The following is a 19,229-nucleotide window of genomic DNA, read 5'->3' on the forward strand; positions in this document are numbered from 1 at the left end:
TCCTTAAACTGTCGGCAACTGGAGGGGGACATTAAACCCAGGGGGTAGCTAGAGGAGAACATTAAAATGGGGGTAACTGGAGGAAGACATTGATCTGGGGATAACCAGAGGGGGACATTATTTTGTCCCTTTTTCTGTCCTTTGAAAGTTGGGAGGTATGTACTCTGTGTCTCTTTAGACCCACGCTTCTGTCCAGGCCAGCCTTTGCTGCTGCCTCTACTGTGTGCAGGCAAAAAAAAAAGGGATCATATACTGTGTGGGGGCAAAAAGGGGATCATATACTTTGTGAGGTCCAAAAAAAATGGAACATATGCTGTGTGGGTTCCAAAAAATAAGACTATTTTATGTGTTGGAGGCTAGAAAGCAACGTAATATAGCATCACGTAAAGTTACTATACTTTATAGCTGGGAGTCATGCGGACCTTCCAGCCAAAGACAGAACAAACAGCTATAGAAGTCACAGTGGTTGCCTTTGCGACCAGGTCCCTAAACCCCAACATCAGTGATTTTCAGGAAAAAGTAAGTATGAAATTCACCAGAGTTGTGTGGCCTGAAATGTATGGTCACAAAGGCAAGTTCAGGCCACAAAGTTTGCAAAAAAATGTTTTTTTTCTTAAACTTGCCATATTCTGACACCAGTAACTTTTTTTTATATTTCCGCATACGAGAATGTATAGGACATCTGTATTTACGGGGCCAGGTGTACTTTTCAGTTACACCATATAGTTTCACCATATAGGAAAAATATTTTTCTAAGTTTGTAGACCAGGCAGTTTTAGGGTAAGTTCACACTGAGGAGGCTGCCTCAGGTTCCAGTCCAAAATACGGGTAGCTGCAACTGGATGCCGGTGCAGTGCAATTCACCGGCATACAGTCGCGCATTCCACTCCGGATTGGGCCCAAATGACTGGGCCTAGTCAGGAGGAGGGAGTGTCTTTAGGCGGATGTCGTGAGGTGAATCTGCCTGAAAGAATGAGCATGTCACTTCTTTTTCCGGGAGCCGTTTGTTCCGTTTGGAGCCATCTGTTTGGTCAGGATTTTGAGGCGGATACGGCCTCATAAGCCTGACCAAAAACCCCCGTCTGAACTTACCTTTAGATTTTTTTAAACTTTTTTTTCTATAATTGTTAGATCACTCTGATAACTAATGTAATCCATTAAAATGCTAATGCATTGTAATACATTGCAAAATAATGGCGTTTGTATGACAGGCTGCATAAAGCAGCCTGTCATTCAAATTACTGCTATACAAGCCTTCAATGGGCTCCCAGCTATCATGGCAACAGATTCCTGGGCCCGGATCTCCTTCCAGGTGCTGGTGATCCTCTTCAATATGGGCGCCGCTGGGAACATGGCACCCCGGTCAAAGCTGAGTACTGATTGTGGACATTAGCACCGAGTCTTTGCTGTATAAAAGGGGTGTGATTCTCAGCTCTAATACTGGCTGCCTCCGATTTGAGATCCGAATCACCCCCCTTGTCTGCTCCTGCCTGACACAGCACTCCCGACAGTCGAGAGCCTAAATAGCACATTAGGCACAAAACTAACAGCACTGATTGCTCAGGAATGGTGGGGGCTAGAGAAAAATATTCAGACTGTGCTAAAATATGTGATGCCTATTAACAGGTGCTAATAACTGGAGATGGTGAAAAGTCCACTTTAAAAGTAACCAGTTGTATTGAAAATACAGTCTATTCTAATACAACATCACATTATAGAACAGGAGGAACTGAGCAGTTTGATATACAGTAATGTGCAAAAATTTGAGGCAGTAAAATGAATGCTGTAAATTAAGAATGCTTACAAAATTGGAATGCCTCAAAATAATATATCAATCTGCTCAGCCCATCCTGCTCTATAACATGATGCCTGCAGATTGGATGGCATTTTCATTGTGATAAGTTTGTTTTAAGCTGCAAAATGAAGTGTAAATGTACTTGAATGGGAGCTGAGCTGCAATAACGTGGCCACTGTCTGCTTCCAGCTCTGTACATAGTGTTGTTGATCAGTGGTGGTGTTAAGTTACATAGTTACATAGTAGATGAGGTTGGATAAAGACATTAGTCCATCAAGCCCAACCTATAACCCTACAATACCTACAGTGTTGATCCAGGGGAAGGCAAAAAAAACCATGAGGCTCATGCCAATTGCCCTATTTCAGGGGAAAAAATTCCTTCCCGACTTCAAATCTGTGTCAGATAGGTCTTTAACATGAAGTCTTGGAGGACCCCTTTAACCACAATGCCCATAAGAAATAAATTGAGCACATGTATCTATTGTGCCCTTCCTCTGGCTAGCTGCTTGCATTTATAGATCACCTACTGCAGGCTAGCCTATTCATCACAGCCCCTGGTCACAAAAAGCAGTAGCACAATGTTCCGCCATGCCGTCAATATTAACTTTCCCCCCGGAGTTGTAATTAGAAGAAATAATTAGTATTATGGCTTTCCCTGCTGTAAGTAGAAATATCAGCAAATTCTGTGCAAAGATACTGCCCCCTGCAGTCAGAGAAGGGGCCACTACAAGGTAAGGAGCTCAGCTCATGGACTGTGCACCACTGATCTTGATGTCTGATCTTGATGTCTGATCACAATTGGTTCTCTAGACTGCATAAAACTAAAAGTTATTTCTGGGGCAGTGGAGGATGCAATCTAATATGTACAGTGGGGCAAAAAAGTATTTAGTCAGTCACCAATAGTGCAAGTTCCACCACTTAAAAAGATGAGAGGCGTCTGTGATTGACATCATAGGTAGACCTCAACTATGAGAGACAAAATGAGAAAACAAATCCAGAAAATCACATTGTCTGATTTTGTAAGAATTTTTTTTCAAATTATGGTGGAAAATAAGTATTTGGTCACCTACAAACAATCAAAATTTCTGGCTCTCACAGACCTGTAACTTCTTCTTTAAGAGTCTCCTCTTTCCTCCACTCATTACCTGTAGTAATGGCACCTGTTTAAACTTGTTATCAGTATAAAAAAGACACCTGTGCACACCCTCAAACAGTCAGACTCCAAACTCCACTATGGTGAAGACCAAAGAGCTGTCAAAGGACACCAGAAACAAAATTGTAGCCCTGCACCAGGCTGGGAAGACTGAATCTGCAATAGGCAACCAGCTTGGATTGAAGAAATCAACTGTGGGAACAATAATTAGAAAATGGAAGACATACAAGACCACTGATAATCTCCCTCGATCTGGGGCCCCACGCAAAATCTCACCCCGTGGGGTCAAAATGATCACAAGAACGGTGAGCAAAAATCCCAGAACCACGCGGGGGGACCTAGTGAATGAACTGCAGAGAGCTGGGACCAATGTAACAAAGCCTACCATCAGTAACACACTACGCCGCCAGGGACTCAGATCCTGCAGTGCCAGACGTGTCCCACTGCTTAAGCCAGTACATGTCCGGGCCCGTCTGGTTTGCTAGAGAGCATTTGGATGATCCAGAAGAGTATTGGGAGAATGTCCTATGGTCTGATGAAACCAAACTGGAACTGTTTGGTAGAAACACAACTTTTCATGTTTGGAGGAAAAAGAATACTGAGTTGCATCCATCAAACACCATACCTACTGTAAAGCATGGGGGTGGAAACATCATGCTTTGGGTCTGTTTCTCTGCAAAGGGGCCAGGACGACTGATCCGGGTACATGAAAGAATGAATGGGGCCATGTATCGTGAGATTTTGAGTGCAAACCTCCTTCCATCAGCAAGGGCATTGAAGATGAAACGTGGCTGGGTCTTTCAACATGACAATGATCCAAAGCACACCACCAGGGCAACGAAGGAGTGGCTTTGTAAGAAGCATTTGAAGGTCCTGGAGTGGCCTAGCCAGTCTCCAGATCTCAACCCTATAGAAAACCTTTGGAGGGAGTTGAAAGTCCATGTTGCCAAGCGACAGCCCCAAAAGAGAGGAGATCTGCATGGAGGAATGGGCCAACATACCAACAACAGTGTGTGCCAACCTTGTGAAGACTTACAGAAAACGTTTGACCTCTGTCATTGCCAACAAAGGATATATAACAAAGTATTGAGATGAAATTTTGTTACTGACCAAATACTTATTTTCCACCATAATTTGCAAATAAATTGTTACAAAATCAGACAATGTGATTTTCTGGATTTGTTTTCTCATTTTGTCTCTCATAGTTGAGGTCTACCTATGATGTCAATTACAGACGCCTCTCATCTTTTTAAGTGGTGGAACTTGCACTATTGGTGACTGACTAAATACTTTTTTGCCCCACTGTATGTGTACCTAGAGACAACAGGTAGGCGATCAGATAGTCAGACATACCAGGGGTGACAAGAAGCATAACTGGAGCAGCAAAAGGTGAGAATACATTAGCAAATGCCTAAGCAATAAAAAAGCACTTAGAAGGACAGCCACCAGTGAAATTAAGTTCCCCACAGTTGCTGTCTTCCTCCAAGGTTTTTTTTTTTTTATGTTGGATCAGGAGTTCTGGGCTGGTGTTCGGGTATTTCCAGCAGACCATTAACAGGATACAGACTATTTTACAACAAGGGTATAGTATGTTTAGAAAGGAGCGTACAAATAAGAAAGGGGGAGGGGTTTGCTTATACGTCCTTATGGGTGGAAATTATGGGAGGAACAAAAAATAATAAAATACTGATAGGGGTTTGTTATAAATCTCCAAATATAACGGAAGAAGCTGAAAATATACTAATAAAACAAATAGATGAGGCCGCAAAGCAGAATAAAGTCAGTGTATGACCTGGCTCTTCTGGTTACTCTTCTGCTGCACCCTCTGTTACCTTGTGACTTCCTGTGTACTGACCCGGCTTGTTTGACTACATCCTGACTACCCCTGGACTCTGTATGTCCTCCTGTGTAATGACTCGGTCTGTACGACTTTTCTTCGGTGCTTCTGCCATCCCCTGGCGATTATCCGTACTGCTCTCAACCATGCTGACCAGCTTCTCCTGTTTTTTTTCACCCAGTTAGGTGAGTGGTTTTCAGATTTTCTGGTTCCACTGCAACTTGGGGTGCGCTGTGCGTGTGACGCTCTCTGAGCAGCTGCAGTTCTGGGTCCAAGAATTTATCAAGTCCAACTCCACCTCTCCAGCTCTGGCGAAGACCTCTGGGGCCTGGTTCTACTCCAGTTTGGAGAGCGATGGACACTCAGTACTGTTTTACCTCAGTGTGCGGGGGATTTTGGTTGCCTGGGACTAATTGCCCATTATTGCACTAGGTTCCTAACAACTGTACTTTACATAAGTAACTACCTGTGAAAATGAGAGAGAAGGGAGAAGGCAGAGCGACTTGGGGCTGAAAACAAGCTGAAAACCCCCAGTCCAGCATGGAAAAAAACCATTGTAAGTACAATAAAATTCCATAGACAACCTCTTAAAATTCTGACCATCAGCTGCTACCAGAGAAACCTTGTCAACCTTGTAGGTGTTATATAGCTCAGAAGTAACCACTCAGGACTGCCCACCATGGCTTGTGGCTCTAGTTGTCTCACATTTGCACATGCTGTGATGACTTTTTAAAACTTTCAACTTTGGGTTTTGGCATTAGATTTCTGACTCAGGGACCATTCTAAAGTGTAACACTGGATGCAAAAGCTGCTGGTGCTGGTTGGGGGTCTTGAAATGATCGGACAGGTTCCCTTTAATTAATTCCTAGTGGTGGCTGCAAACAGACAATGGTGGCTCACGCTAGGTTCACACTAGTATTAAAGTCTCTGTCTTTTGGGTCCGCATGGACCAAACCCGAAAGACAGAGAGCCTGTCCGCTTAAAGTGGTTACCCATGAACCCCATTCACAGTATACAACTATAAAGCCGGTGTCTTGTTCTCTCTGCCGATTTTAGGTGGAATCTATGGCAAAGTCATCTACACTCCAATGCAGATGCAAACCTAGCCTTACTATGTACAATGTGACAGATTTATTATGCCTTATATGCAAATTTTCTGGTGTATAAGACATTAAAAAGTCACATGTTGTTCTAAAGCAGGGGTGCTCACACTTTTTCAGCATGCGAGCTACTTATAAAATGACCAAGTCAAAATGATCTACTACCCACTGCTGTGTGGGCGGGGCCTGGGCCGCAGCATTGTCAACCCCACCTAGTTTCCGTCACACACTGGAGAGCGGGGAGCGCGTCATCCCCCGGAGCTGCTGCTGCTGCTTCTGTCCCATGTGTCTCGGCGGCGGAGCGGAGGGAAGATGTCTGCGCTCTCAGCCTGGTTCTGGAATGAACGCTTCTGGCTGCCACAGAACGTCACCTGGGTGGACCTGGTGGGCACAGAGGGCGGGGAGCAGTCTAATAGTGAGGATGTCTGATAGGCTGACATCTATTTTTTTTATGTCACGCAATCGACTCATACTTCCTTTGTGATCGACCGGTACCCCTGTTCTAAAGTAATAAATGTAACAATATATAATAATTAATCTATAAACTGGGATAGTCAACTATGGAGGTGTGATCTACTGGAATGACATGGAAGGATCTATAAATCTGTAGCCATAGATATGGGAGCGTTCACACTACCGTCTGTGTCCAACAGGTAGTGTCCGCTCAAAATCTCATACGGACATTAGGAGTGGACACTAGCTGTGTCCGTGACACTTGTCATTTATTTAAATGGCGATCAGGTGCGTTCTTTTGCATTCTGTGCCCTTCCTGCACTGTCCGCATGTAAAGATGTCCGACTTTTCAAGCGGACAGAAAAACCCGACATGTAGGGTTTTTCTGTCCGCTTGAAAAGTCGGACATCTTTACTTGCGGACAGTGAAGGAAGGGCACGTAGTGCAAAAGAACTCACCCGATCACCATTTAAATAAATGACAGGTGTCACGGACACAGCTAGTGTCCGCTCCTAATGTCCGTGCCAGATTTTGAGCGGACACTAGGAGCAGACACTACCTGTCGGACACAGACGGTAGTCTGAACACCCCCTATGAGTGTTTTTAGAAGTTTACCCAGTGAGGCTTATACTGCAACATACAGGCAAACAGTGAAAATATTCATTTATCATTAAAGAGGACCTTTCACCACTTTTGGGCACATGCAGTGTTATATACTGCCAGAAAGCCGACAGTGCGCTGAGTTCAGCGCACTGTCGGCTTTCCCGATCTGTGCCCGGTGTAAAGAGCTTACAGTGCCGATACCGTAGTGCTCTATGGTCAGAAGGGCGTTTCTGACAGTTAGCCAGAGACGTCCTTCTGCCTCGCGGCGCCTATCGCGCTGTACAGTGGAGCGGTGAGGAACGCCCCCCTCCCTCTCCTGATAATGCTCGTCTATGGACAAGCTGTGTGAGCAGAGGGAGGGGGCGTTCCTCCCCGCTCCACAGTACAGTGTGATAGGCGCTGCTGGGCAGAAGGACGTTCCTGGCTAACTGTCAGAAACGCCCTTCTGACCATAGAGCACTACGGTACCGGCACCATAAGCTCTTTACAGCGGGCACAGATCGGGAAAGCCGACAGTGCGCTGAATTCAGCGCACTGTCGGCTTTCTGGCAGTATATAACACTGCATGTGCCCAAAAGTGGTGAAAGGTCCTCTTTAAGTCTGAGGCCCTACATTATGTAAAAACAGCTTGTTGCAGTTTTGCTAGATTTTTTTGAGCCAAAGCCAAGAATGGCTACAAAAGGAACGGGTAATATATAGAAAGTTCTTATACTTCTCCCTACTCCTCAATCCACTCCTGGCCTTGGCTCATAAAACTGCAACAAAATCTTCAACAACCAAAAGAAAAGCTGTTTCCGCTGTCGAGCCTCAGCCTAAAAGGAGTCTGTTAGCAGGAAGGAGTACAAGTAAACACACTGCTAGGAAAATTAGGGTCATCTGAATGCAATGATTTTTTATTTATTTTATTTTTTTCATTTTTTGAAATGCGGGCCTCTGTTGCAGAGATAAATTCCAATTATGCAAATAACAAATCTGGAGGACTGATGGCGTCTCCGATACTTCAGGCTCCGTTCTCACGGAGTAATGCGCCGCTCATTTAGACACGCATACATGTGTCAGAGCGCGGCGCTTCAAAACAGATCCCATTGATTTCAATGGGTGCCGGCTTACGCGCATAACACATTGAAATCAATATGTTAAAAAACCTCCCATTGATTTCAATGTGTAGCGCACGTAAGCTGGCACCCATTGAAATCAATGGGATCTGTTTTGAAGCGCCGCGCTCTGACACGTGTATACGTGTCTAAATGAGCGGCGCTTTACTCCGTCAGAACGGAGCCTCATACTGTTCCTGCACACTGCATTACGATTGGCCACTTGCATTACGATTTTTGCCTTGCCCTAAAATTAAAGTACTGCAAGCAGTATGGTTTTAAACAGATTCCAAGATGGCTCTGCAGATAGTCATGTTCACTAAATTGGTTTTCTTTAAGCCATTCCCAACATCCGCCATAATAGTTCGGCGGATATCGGGTATTAAATATAGTGGCTGCTTGGGAGACCCTGTACTAATTCTCCCAGTCAGAGCCCATACTGATCACGAGCTTTAAGGGAACCTACTGAATGCTACCAGGTTCTATGCGGCCATCAATATCCAAAGCATTAGCATTGTAATTCATTCCATTAGTGGTCAGACCCCCTGGGGTTCAAGTCTCTAAGGGGGTCTTATAATTGAAGTAAAAACATATATCCTTAGAACTGTTAAAAAGTAAAGTGAAACACATACACATTAGGTATCCCTGTATCTCTGAAAATGTATTTTTATCCCTGTTTCACCTCTCTTAAAATTTTGTAGAAAAGTGATCAAGTGATCAGAGCAATAGCCATTCCTCAAAACAGTACAACGGAAAAATACACCTGGCCCTTCAAAACAAGACACCCTATGCATCCCCATTCACAGAAATATAAAAAAGTTATGGGTGTCAGAATATGGAAATTCCAAGATTTTATTTTTCAAAGTTTAGGGTTTTTTTCTAAAGGGTTAAAATGTAAAAAAAAAACAAAAAAAAAAACTATATCAATTTGGTATCCCTGAAATCATACCAACCCATAGAATACACATGACATGTCATTTTAGCTGCACAGTGAATGCCATAAAAACAAAGCCCGTAGGAAAGTCACACAGGTTTTCTCCAATTCTGATTTATTTTTTTGCAGCTTTCCTGTACAGAATATTAAAAAGTACCATTACAAATCAGAGCCTGCAAACGTGGTTCTTTGAATGGTAAAGTAAATTTTGGAGTAAAAAACAAAAGTCGAAGGGGTTAAAACTACAAACACCGAGTGAAATACGGCTATCAGGTGCTTAAAAAAAATGTATTATACTAACAGAATTTACATAAAATGACCCTATTGCCTTAGGCTGGTCTTACACAACCGTTATGATTTTACGGTCCGCAAGTTGCTGATCAGCAACATAGACACTGCAGACGCCCGTGAACTGCGCACTCGCCCATAGAGTTCATAGAGTTCTATGGGCGAGTCCATGCAGTGCCGTGAATTCACAGCCTTTGCGTTCCTGCTCTATTCAGTGCAGACCTCGGTCACGGCCCGGCACACCACGGATAAAATATCTGGTGGTGTAAGAGGCCGCACTGAATATAATGTGTCCACAAATGGTCCGCAATTGAAAACCCTCAATTGGAGACCATTTGCGGACTTACATTACGGCCGTGTAAGACCAGCCTTAACATTGGTTTTCGCCTTCTCACCTTAATCCAAGGTATGACTTAACATAATAAATGACACTCTATACTGTGGATTTTCTACCGATGCTATACTGTATATCAATCTGCTCGGCTCCTCCTGCTCTATAACATGCTGCCTGCAGACTGGACTGTATTTTTATATGACAGATTCCCTTTATATGAACCACTGTAAATAATACTAACAATAGTGACTTTTATGTAGTAAGTGGTGAGAACAAGACTGACTGTACGATCTGTAGACACTATACTGCCATACAATTCAGAGACTATTCTCATCATGGAATCAGGAAGGAAATATCTGTTGTTCCATCTGAAGAGACATTTGTTATGTCTTTCATCCTTTTCACTATAGACAACATTTACAGGTTGATCGTTTTTTTCCTGTGTTGGCTAAGTACATGGAAATTTTTGCTGTTTTCAAAAACTGACCTGGTAATAGTCCAGGGCACTAAAGAATAACGCTTCAGAAGTCCAATGATCTTACAATGGTTGTGCCATCAATACAAATGCAGTAAGTAAACTGTAACTTTGTAACGCCCTGCTAAAGAACTCTTCCTTGACGAAATATCATAAATATCTGATCATGATCACACACCCTGGTGTTCAAATGTATAGGTCTATTGACATCTTTCTAGTGAGGCTCTGTTAGGCCCAGTTCACATCTGCACATGGGTCCACTAGGGAACCCCCAAACAAAAACCTCATCCGCATAAAAAGTGCTTACCTAAGGAAACCCGCAGACCCCATAGACCAGACCTGGGCAATGTACGACCCGCGGACCATATCCGGCCCCCTGGCTGATTCAGTCAGGCCCGCATAGCTTGACTAGGGAGGCGTGTCTTAGTGCCGGCAGGACAGTGCAAGAAGATAGAGACGTTTGGTGTGTGTCCTAAGGTACTGAGAGGGGAGGGAGGGGGAGGATGTGAGATGCAGGGTGGAGAGTGTGTGTGTGTCTGTCTGTGTGTGTCTGTGTCTCAGTAACCTAGAGGCAGAGATGGAAGGGGAATGTTATACTGGGGCAGAGATGGAAGGGGAATGTTATACTGGGGCAGAGATGGAAGGGGAATGTTACACCGGGGGCAGATATGGAGGGGGAATGTTATACCGGGAGCAGATATGGACGGGGAATGTTATACTGGGGGCAGATATGGAGGTGGAATGTGATACTTGGGGCAGATATGGAGGGGGAATGTTATACTGGGGGAAGATATGGAGGGGGGATGTTATACTGGGGGCACATATGGAGGGGGAATGTTATACTAGGGGCAGATATGGATGGGGAATGTTATACTGGGGGCACATATGGAGGGGGAATGTTATACTGGGGGCAGATATGGAGGGGGAATGTTATACTGGGGGCAGAGATGGATGGGGAATGTTATACTGGGGCAGAGATGAAGGGGGAATGTTATACTGGGGCAGATATGGAGGGGGAATGTTATCCTGGGGCAGAGATGGAGGGGGGATGTTATACTGGGGCAGATATGGAGGGGGAATGTTATACTGGGGGCAGAGATGGATGGGGAATGTTATACTGGGGCAGAGATGGAGGGGGAATGTTATACTGGGGCAGAGATGGAGGGGGGATGTTATACTGGGGGCAGATATGGAGGGGGAATGTTATACTGGGGGCAGAGATAGAGTGGCAGGGGACATGAAACTGGAGGAGAGATGGAGGGGGGACATGAAATGGGGAAGATGAAGGGGGATATGAAACTGGTAGAGAAATGGAGGGGGGACATGAAACTGGGGGTAGATGAAGGGGGCACTTAAACTGGGGACAACTGGAGGGTGCATTAAACCGTGCAGGTAGCTGGAGGGGGACCTGTCTGCCTCTACTTGCCCCCAGTTTAATGTCACCCTCCAGCTACCCCTATGGTTTAATTGTTGCTTCCAGCTGCTCGAGTTTAATGTCCCCCTCTAGTTTCCACCAGTTTAAACTGGGGCACTAGGAGAGGGACTTAATACTGTGGGGCAGTTGGAAGGGAACATTATAATGTGGGGGCATATAATGTACGAGTAACTGTAGGAGGATTATACTTTGTGGGGGCACATGAAAAGATGATTGAGAATGGGCGGAGTCAACATAGAAGTGGGTGGAGCTAAATTTGCCACAGCGCGCATGGCCCTCTAGAATAGTTTCAATTTCTTATCTGGCCCCATGGGAAAATTAATTGCCCACCCCTGCCATATAATGGGGTCTGTGTGGTTTCCACATGAAAAATGCTGCTTTACGACTTTTCTTTCCGCATTTTTCATACAAAAAGGTAAAAGAATGGCCTGAACGCAGATGTGATCTGGGACTTAGTCATAAAAGAAACAGTGATATCCTTTAAGATAGACAGGTTTTGCATCATTTGTAAACAGCTTAAACAGCGGGTCTAAACAGTACAGTGCAGTACACTTACCGTTGGGGGTAGTCCCTGCTATCCCCAGGCTTATGCTGCACAGTGAGAGCCCGCACCCCATAAGTGTAGTTCATGTTTCTCCAAAGTCCTCAAAGGAAAACTCCATGAACTTTCTGTTTAAAGCACTGCGGGAAGAATTGCAATATGTCGCTGCTGCGTTTTTTCTGCAGCTCTTTTTGCTGCGGGATGCCCCGTAGGGACCTTAGCCTTAGGCTGGAAATCCATGTGGCGTTTTACAGCATTTTACAGTCACTGCAAGATGGATGGGATCTCGCAAATCCGATCCACACCTTGCAGAAAAATATACACAGTAGACATGCTGCGATTTCCAAAACCAGATCAGTTTTGAAAATCACAGTAAGACAAGTATACCTACAGGAGCACCAGCAGTTTCCCTATATATATAATAGAAACAAAAAGTCCACAGAGGACAACTCTACGGACTTTCTGTGAAAAGCGGTATGGCAAAAACCGCAGTTTTTCCCACAGCGCTTTTTTGATGTGGCCTGTAACGTGGGGCTTTAGCCTTAAGGTTAACCCCATGTAGCAAGTTGCAGCCAAAAAGTGCTGCGGAAAAGAATGCAACAGAAACGCATCACATATTTTTCCGCAGTGCTTTTCACAGAATCCACAAGTTTCCTTCTGTAACTATTATACCTATACTGAAATATAGTTGCTGAAGGTATAAATGACTGCTGCGATTTACAAAAACACAAAGGTATTTGAAATTACAGTATTTCTCATTTCATCTGCAGCATGCATCTTAACCAAATTGCATCTTAACCGAAGTGCAGATTAACCAAAGTGCACTTATACATGGCACTTAAACAGGGCACGAAACAGGCTAACCATGGCAGACCACCAGGTAAATTTCAACCTAAAACAACAAGTTTTACCACATGGTATGCTATAGCTGCACTGTCTCTTACTATCTTAGCCATTGTCTTCCTGCAGACCTCTCTTCCATCTCTACCACCAGTACACTCCATCCATATCAGTCCCTCTTTTCTTCCTTCTCCCATGTACAGCTTTCACACACTTTTCACACTCTGTAATCATCCCTTTATTTCTTTTAGCAGTGACACCAAACATAAGCGCCCCCATAAATCCCTGAACCACCTTCTGTCTCTGTCCATGTTACTCCTCCTTGCTGCTGGGGACATCTCTCCTAACCCCAGCCCTCCTTCCTTCACTAACTCTTCTTCCTGCACACATAGAAGGCCTACAAACCTCCTCAATATTTACCATGTTCCTTCCCCTCACCCCTCCCCTGTCTCTTTTAGCTGCTCTCTCTGGAACGCCCACTCAGTGTGTAACAAACTAGAATACATTAATGACTTATTCCTTAGCAAATCCCTTGGCCTGCTCGCCCTTACTGAGACTTGGATCCAGCAGTCAGATACGGCCTCCCCTGCTGCTCTGTCTCATGGTGGCCTACAATTCTCACATACCTCTAGGCCTGACAACAGGCAGGGTGGTGGGGTAGGCTTACTCCTGTCACCACAGTGCATTTTTCAGTCCATTCCACCGGTACCCTCACTCACATTCTCCTCATTTGAAGTCCATGCTATCAGACTTTTCCGCCCACTCTCCTTACATGTAGCCGTGATCTACCGTCCACCTGGCTCACCCTACCAATTTTTGGACCACTTTGCCTCTTGGCTTCCCCACTTCTTATCCAGTGACATTCCTACCCTCATCATGGGTGACTTTAACATCCCTATTGACACCCCTCACTCCCCGGCTGCCTCACAGTTTCTCTCATTAACCACTTCTCTTGGTCTCTCACAATGTTCTTCTTCTGCTACACATGTAGATGGAAACACAATTGATCTTGTCTTCCATCGACTCCTCACAGTTTCTACATTTTCTAACTCTTCTCTGCCGCTCTCTGATCATAACCTTCTGTCTCTCACCATCAGTGCCCTCTCCCCTTCACAAGATACCCCTACCCATCACACATATAGGAATTTGCGTGCTATTGACACCAAGCACCTCTCAGATACTCTACAGTCCTCTCTGTCCCCCATCTCCTCAATCTCCTGTCCAAATCTGGCCACCAGTCACTATAATGAAACCCTTAAAAATGCATTGGATGAGGTTGCTCCCCCCTCCACTCGTAAAGTCCCACGTAGGAGGCAGCAGCCCTGGCACACGCCACAGACACGATTTCTTCAGCGCTGCTCTAGGTGTGCCGAACGTCTCTGGAGAAAATCACGCTCACCTGCAGATTTCCTCCACTTCAAGTTCATGCTTAAAACATATAGTTCTGCCCTTCACCTAGCCAAACAAGACTATTTCACCGCCCTCATCTCTTCTCTCTCCAGCAACCCTAAAAGGCTTTTTGAAACCTTTCACTCCTTACTCACACCCAAGGTACAGACGCCATTCACAGACCTCAGTGCTGATGACCTGGCCACGTATTTCCATGATAAAATTGATAAGATCGGTCAGGAAATTACTGCCCAAGCCCCAGGTGGCATTGATCCCACCACCTACCATAGCAATGATCCCCTCACCAATTGCACCTCAGACTGTCTATTCTCATCTTTTGAACCTGTTACAAAAGAGGAAGTCTCCCAGCTACTTTCTTCATCTCGCCCTACAACCTGCAGTAGTGACCCCTTCCCCTCACATCTTCTCCAATCTCTGTCGCCTGCTGTCACCACTCACCTTACTAAAATATTTAACCTCTCTCTCTCTTCTGGAATCTTCCCATCCTCCTTCAAGCATGCTGTTATAACTCTGCTATTGAAAAAACCCTCCTTGGACCCGTCCTGTGCTGCTAACTATCGACCCGTCTCTAACCTCCCCTTCATCTCTAAACTCTTGGAACGCCTGGTCTATTCTCGTTTAATCCGCTATCTCTCTGCTAACTCTCTTCTTGACCCCTTACAATCTGGTTTCCGCGCTCTGCACTCTACTGAAACGGCTCTCACAAAAGTCTCCAATGATCTCCTGACGGCTAAATCCAATGGCGATTTCTCTCTTCTTATTCTTCTGGACCTCTCTGCAGCTTTTGACACTGTTGACCATCATCTCCTCCTCACTATGCTCCGCTCAGTCGGCCTCAATGACACTGCACTCTCCTGGTTCTCCTCTTATCTCTCAGACCGCACTTTCAGCGTATCATTTGCGGGCTCTGTTTCCTCCCCTCTTTCCCTTGCTGTTGGGGTTCCTCAGGGCTCGGTCCTAGGCCCCCTGCTCTTTTCTCTCTACACAGCCCCCATTGGACAAACCATCACCAGATTTGGCTTCAGGTACCATCTTTATGCTGACGACACCCAATTATATACATCTTCCTGTGACATCACCCCTGTACTCATACAGAACACCAGTGACTGTCTTTCTGCTGTCTCTAATATCATGTCCTCGCTCTATCTGAAACTAAATCTCTCTAAGACTGAACTACTACTGTTTCCACCATCTAATAGATCTGTCCCTGATATATCCATTGCAGTCTCAGGCCTTACTATAACTCCTAGGCAGCATGCCCACTGCCTCGGGGTCATGTTTGACGCAGACCTTTCTTTCACCCCTCATATTGAATCACTTGCACGTTCATGTCACCTCCACCTCAAAAATATCTCCAGAATACGTCCTTTCCTTACCAGAGATACACTAAAGACACTTATTGTCTCTCTGATTCATTCTCGCCTTGACTACTGTAACTCCTTACTAATTGGTCTTCCCCTCACTAAACTCTCCCCTCTACAATCTATTCTGAATGCAGCGGCCAGGCTCATCTACCAGGCTAGACGCTACAGCGATGCCTCCGGTCTGTGCCAGTTGCTACATTGGCTGCCTATTCAATATAGAATAAAATATAAAGTTATCACCCTCATCCACAAGGCTCTCCATAATGCCGCACCTCCCTACATTTCCTCCCTCATCTCTGTCTACCGCCCAACCCGTGTTCTCCGCTCACTCAATTATCTAACACTTACATCCTCTATTATCAGAACCTCCCACGCTCGTATACAAGACTTCTCCCGAGTTGCACCACTTCTCTGGAATGCTCTACCCCGGACAATCAGATTAACTCCCAATTTCTACAGTTTCAAACGCAAACTAAAGACGCATTTTTTCAGACAGGCCTATCACAATTCCTAATGCAAACCCTTCTTGATGCCTTTTCAGCCTAACATATTTGTCCATGCTCTATCCACATGTTAAAGGACACTACTAGTGACGGCCCATAAAGCTTTGTTTGTGTAATGGCTGCAACCTCTATTACAAAATTGTCTGAACACTGTATAAGCAATTCCGCCCCTCCTACCTCTTGTGTTATCCTCTCTACCTCATAGATTGTAAGCTCTTGTGAGCAGGGCCCTCAGTCCCATTGTGTGAAATGACGTTCTTTGTTTTGTATCTGTCTGTATCTGAACCCTACAAATTGTACAGCGCTGCGGAATATGTTGGCGCTATATAAATAAAATGTATTATTATTATTATTATTTCCACTGCAGATGTTTTTCAGCAATGGGAGGATGGGATCCATCTGCCTCCACAGCATAATGTCCCCCTTCAGCTTCCCCCACATAATGTCCCCCTCCAGCTTCCCCCACATAATGTTCCCTTCCAGCGACCCCCACAGTTTAAAATCCTGTTGCAGTTTTCCCCACAATTTAATGTTTCCCTCCAGAACAGTATGTGGCTGGGAGTCAGGGACTAAATAATTTATAGGAGTCCTATAGGAGTGCTAGGAGTCCCTTTACCGGCCTAAGGGCGGCATTTTTGCTTACCTAAGCCAGTCCAGGACAAGCTGTCCTGGACTGGCTTAGCGTCACCGTCTCGGCAGCCCGGCGCGGGAAGCGAGCGGTGGATTGGGGTCCCTGTGGACGCAGCGCTGCTCCAGCGGCCTCCCCTCATTCTCAGGCAGAGAGCAGGTCCTCTCCCTGCCTGCTCTCTGCCTGCTAACGCCGCTCCGCTACGCCCCCCTTCGCTGTCGTCCGCCTCGGGTGGCAAATAAGGTATCCTTGTCGAAAATTTGAAGTCAGCTCACCTTCTTGTTCCAAGATCCAACACTGGGTGTATATATTCTTACATGTATTGAAGAACTTCACCTGAAAGCTTGAGTTGGATGCACGGAGATTTTGTTGCCCTTCAGCCCAGGGTGTGGTTCAACTAGTAGAAGTAAACATCCAGCACGCATCTCCTTAGTTTAAATAAAACTTAGCTTTTATTTATCCATATTCAAAAATTGGAAAGCATTCAATTTTAGATATAAAAAAATGAGTAAGGAGCTGACCTAGAGGCTCCGAAACGCGTCAGCCGGACGCTGCCCGCTTTCCCTCCATGCTGGCCACACTGAGCGTTTTTTATATCTAAAATTGAATGCTTTCCAATTTTTGAATATGGATAAATAAAAGCTAAGTTTTATTTAAACTAAGGAGATGCGTGCTGGATGTTTACTTCTACTAGGCAAATAAGGTAGGTTCACCCCTGGGCCTCACCTTGCCATATGAGTTGCCATATGCGGAAACGCAGTGGAGATAAAGGCCGTGGAAAATGGGTTTTCAAAAACAGCATGTTTATTTTACCTGTGACATTTCCATGTTTTCTCCATAGACTTAAAGGGATTCTATCATTCAGAAGCAATTTTTTGTCCCTAACATGTAGGAATAGCCTTAAGAAAGGCTATTCGTGTCCTACCTTTAGATGTCTTCTACCGGTTTTCGCCGGTATGCAAATGAGTTCTCTCACAGCACTGGGGGTGGACCCCAGCGCTCAAACAGCGGGGAAGACATCTAAAGATAGGAAACGAATAGCCTTTCTTAAGGCTATTCCGACGTGTTATCACATTAAAAGCAATAGGTAAAAAAGCCTCCATTGATTTCAATGGGTAGCGCATGTATGCCGACACCTATTGAAGTCAATGGGATCTATTTTTTACGCCGCTCACTCTGAACGAGTTTACGTTCAGAATGAGAGGGTCCTAAGACCAGCGCCATAGCGGCAGGGGTGTGCAGGGCGCTCTTTCTAGGGTACTGCATTTATTTCGACAGAAAAAGAAGAAGCGATCCCAATTTCAAGAACCGACTGCGGGAGAGAAGAAGGAAACAGAAAATTGCTAAAGAGAGAGCTGGTCAGTCAACGCTGCCTGACCTTAAAGATGCGGAGGCTGTTCAGAAGTTTTTCCTTGAAGAAATTCAACTTGGGGAGGAGTTACTTGCACAAGGTGATTTTGAAAAGGGACTCGATCACTTAACAAATGCCATAGCTGTTTGTGGACAACCTCAACAGTTGCTTCAAGTTTTGCAGCAGACTCTCCCACCACAAGTTTTTCAAATGATTTTGACCAAATTGCCTACAATTAGCCAGAGGATTGGAAGTGCTCAGTCTCTGACTGAAGATGATGTGGAGTAAAATGCCTACATATTTGGGCAGAATGTAGTTGTATTTCATAAGTAACTGTTATTACTGAATATTCATTATTAATAAAAATCAAAACAAGAGGGGTTTTTTAGCTGTTCTGTTACTACACTTTAGTTACCTGATGTTAAAACATTTGTATAATAGAAATAATGTTTTTGTTTTTGGATGATATAAAAAGATCATTTGGAAATAAAAAAATAAAAAAATAAAAAATGAGAGGATCGTAAACTCCATGTGAAGGCTCCCTTAGGGACAAAAAATTGCTTGTGAATGATAGGATCCCTTTAATAGAGGGGAAACAAAAATGCAAAATGCAGTGGAAAAACAGTGAAGAATGCAAGCATTTTTGCTGTGTTGTCTTCCCCACCGTTTTTTCTACGCCATTTTTCAGTTGCAATTTGTAATGTGGGGCCTTAGCCTTAGGGTGCATTCAGACTACGTAACGCCGGGCGTGTATGAGAGCCGTACACGCCGGCATTACGGCAGATTGCCGAACACTTCCCATTCACTTCAATGGGAGCGCTCGTAAACGCCGCTGTTACGAGCGCTCCCATTGAAGTGAATGGGAAGTGTTCGGCAGTCTGCCGTAATGCCGGCGTGTACGGCTCTCATACACGCCCGGCGTTACGTAGTCTGAATGCACCCTAAGATGGGGAAAGATACGACACTACTTTGCACCACTTTCCCATCTTCTGCATTTTCAGAAGATTAAAAGAAAAGTAATTTTTATATGCATGTAATAAAAAACAAGTTTAATTAATTAAACAAATTAATAAAAACAAAAGGGCTGAAGG

At 44.7% G+C, this 19,229-nt stretch overlaps 1 protein-coding gene across 1 annotated transcript in view; it reads left to right on the forward strand.

Annotated features, from left to right (window-relative positions):
- The window catches only part of LOC142202847 (mitochondrial import receptor subunit TOM20 homolog), a 331,267-nt gene extending 312,703 nt beyond the window's left edge, over nucleotides 1-18,564 (forward strand). Inside the window, exon 2 of the mRNA XM_075273190.1 lies at nucleotides 17,992-18,564. Within this exon, the coding sequence (XP_075129291.1) occupies nucleotides 17,992-18,426 (435 nt within the window). The 3' untranslated portion in view covers nucleotides 18,427-18,564. The remainder of the gene's footprint in view (nucleotides 1-17,991) is intronic.
- Nucleotides 18,565-19,229: the final 665 nt, after the last annotated feature.

This window comes from Leptodactylus fuscus, chromosome 5, assembly GCF_031893055.1.
Source record: "Leptodactylus fuscus isolate aLepFus1 chromosome 5, aLepFus1.hap2, whole genome shotgun sequence".
NCBI classification, from domain to species: domain Eukaryota; kingdom Metazoa; phylum Chordata; class Amphibia; order Anura; family Leptodactylidae; genus Leptodactylus; species Leptodactylus fuscus.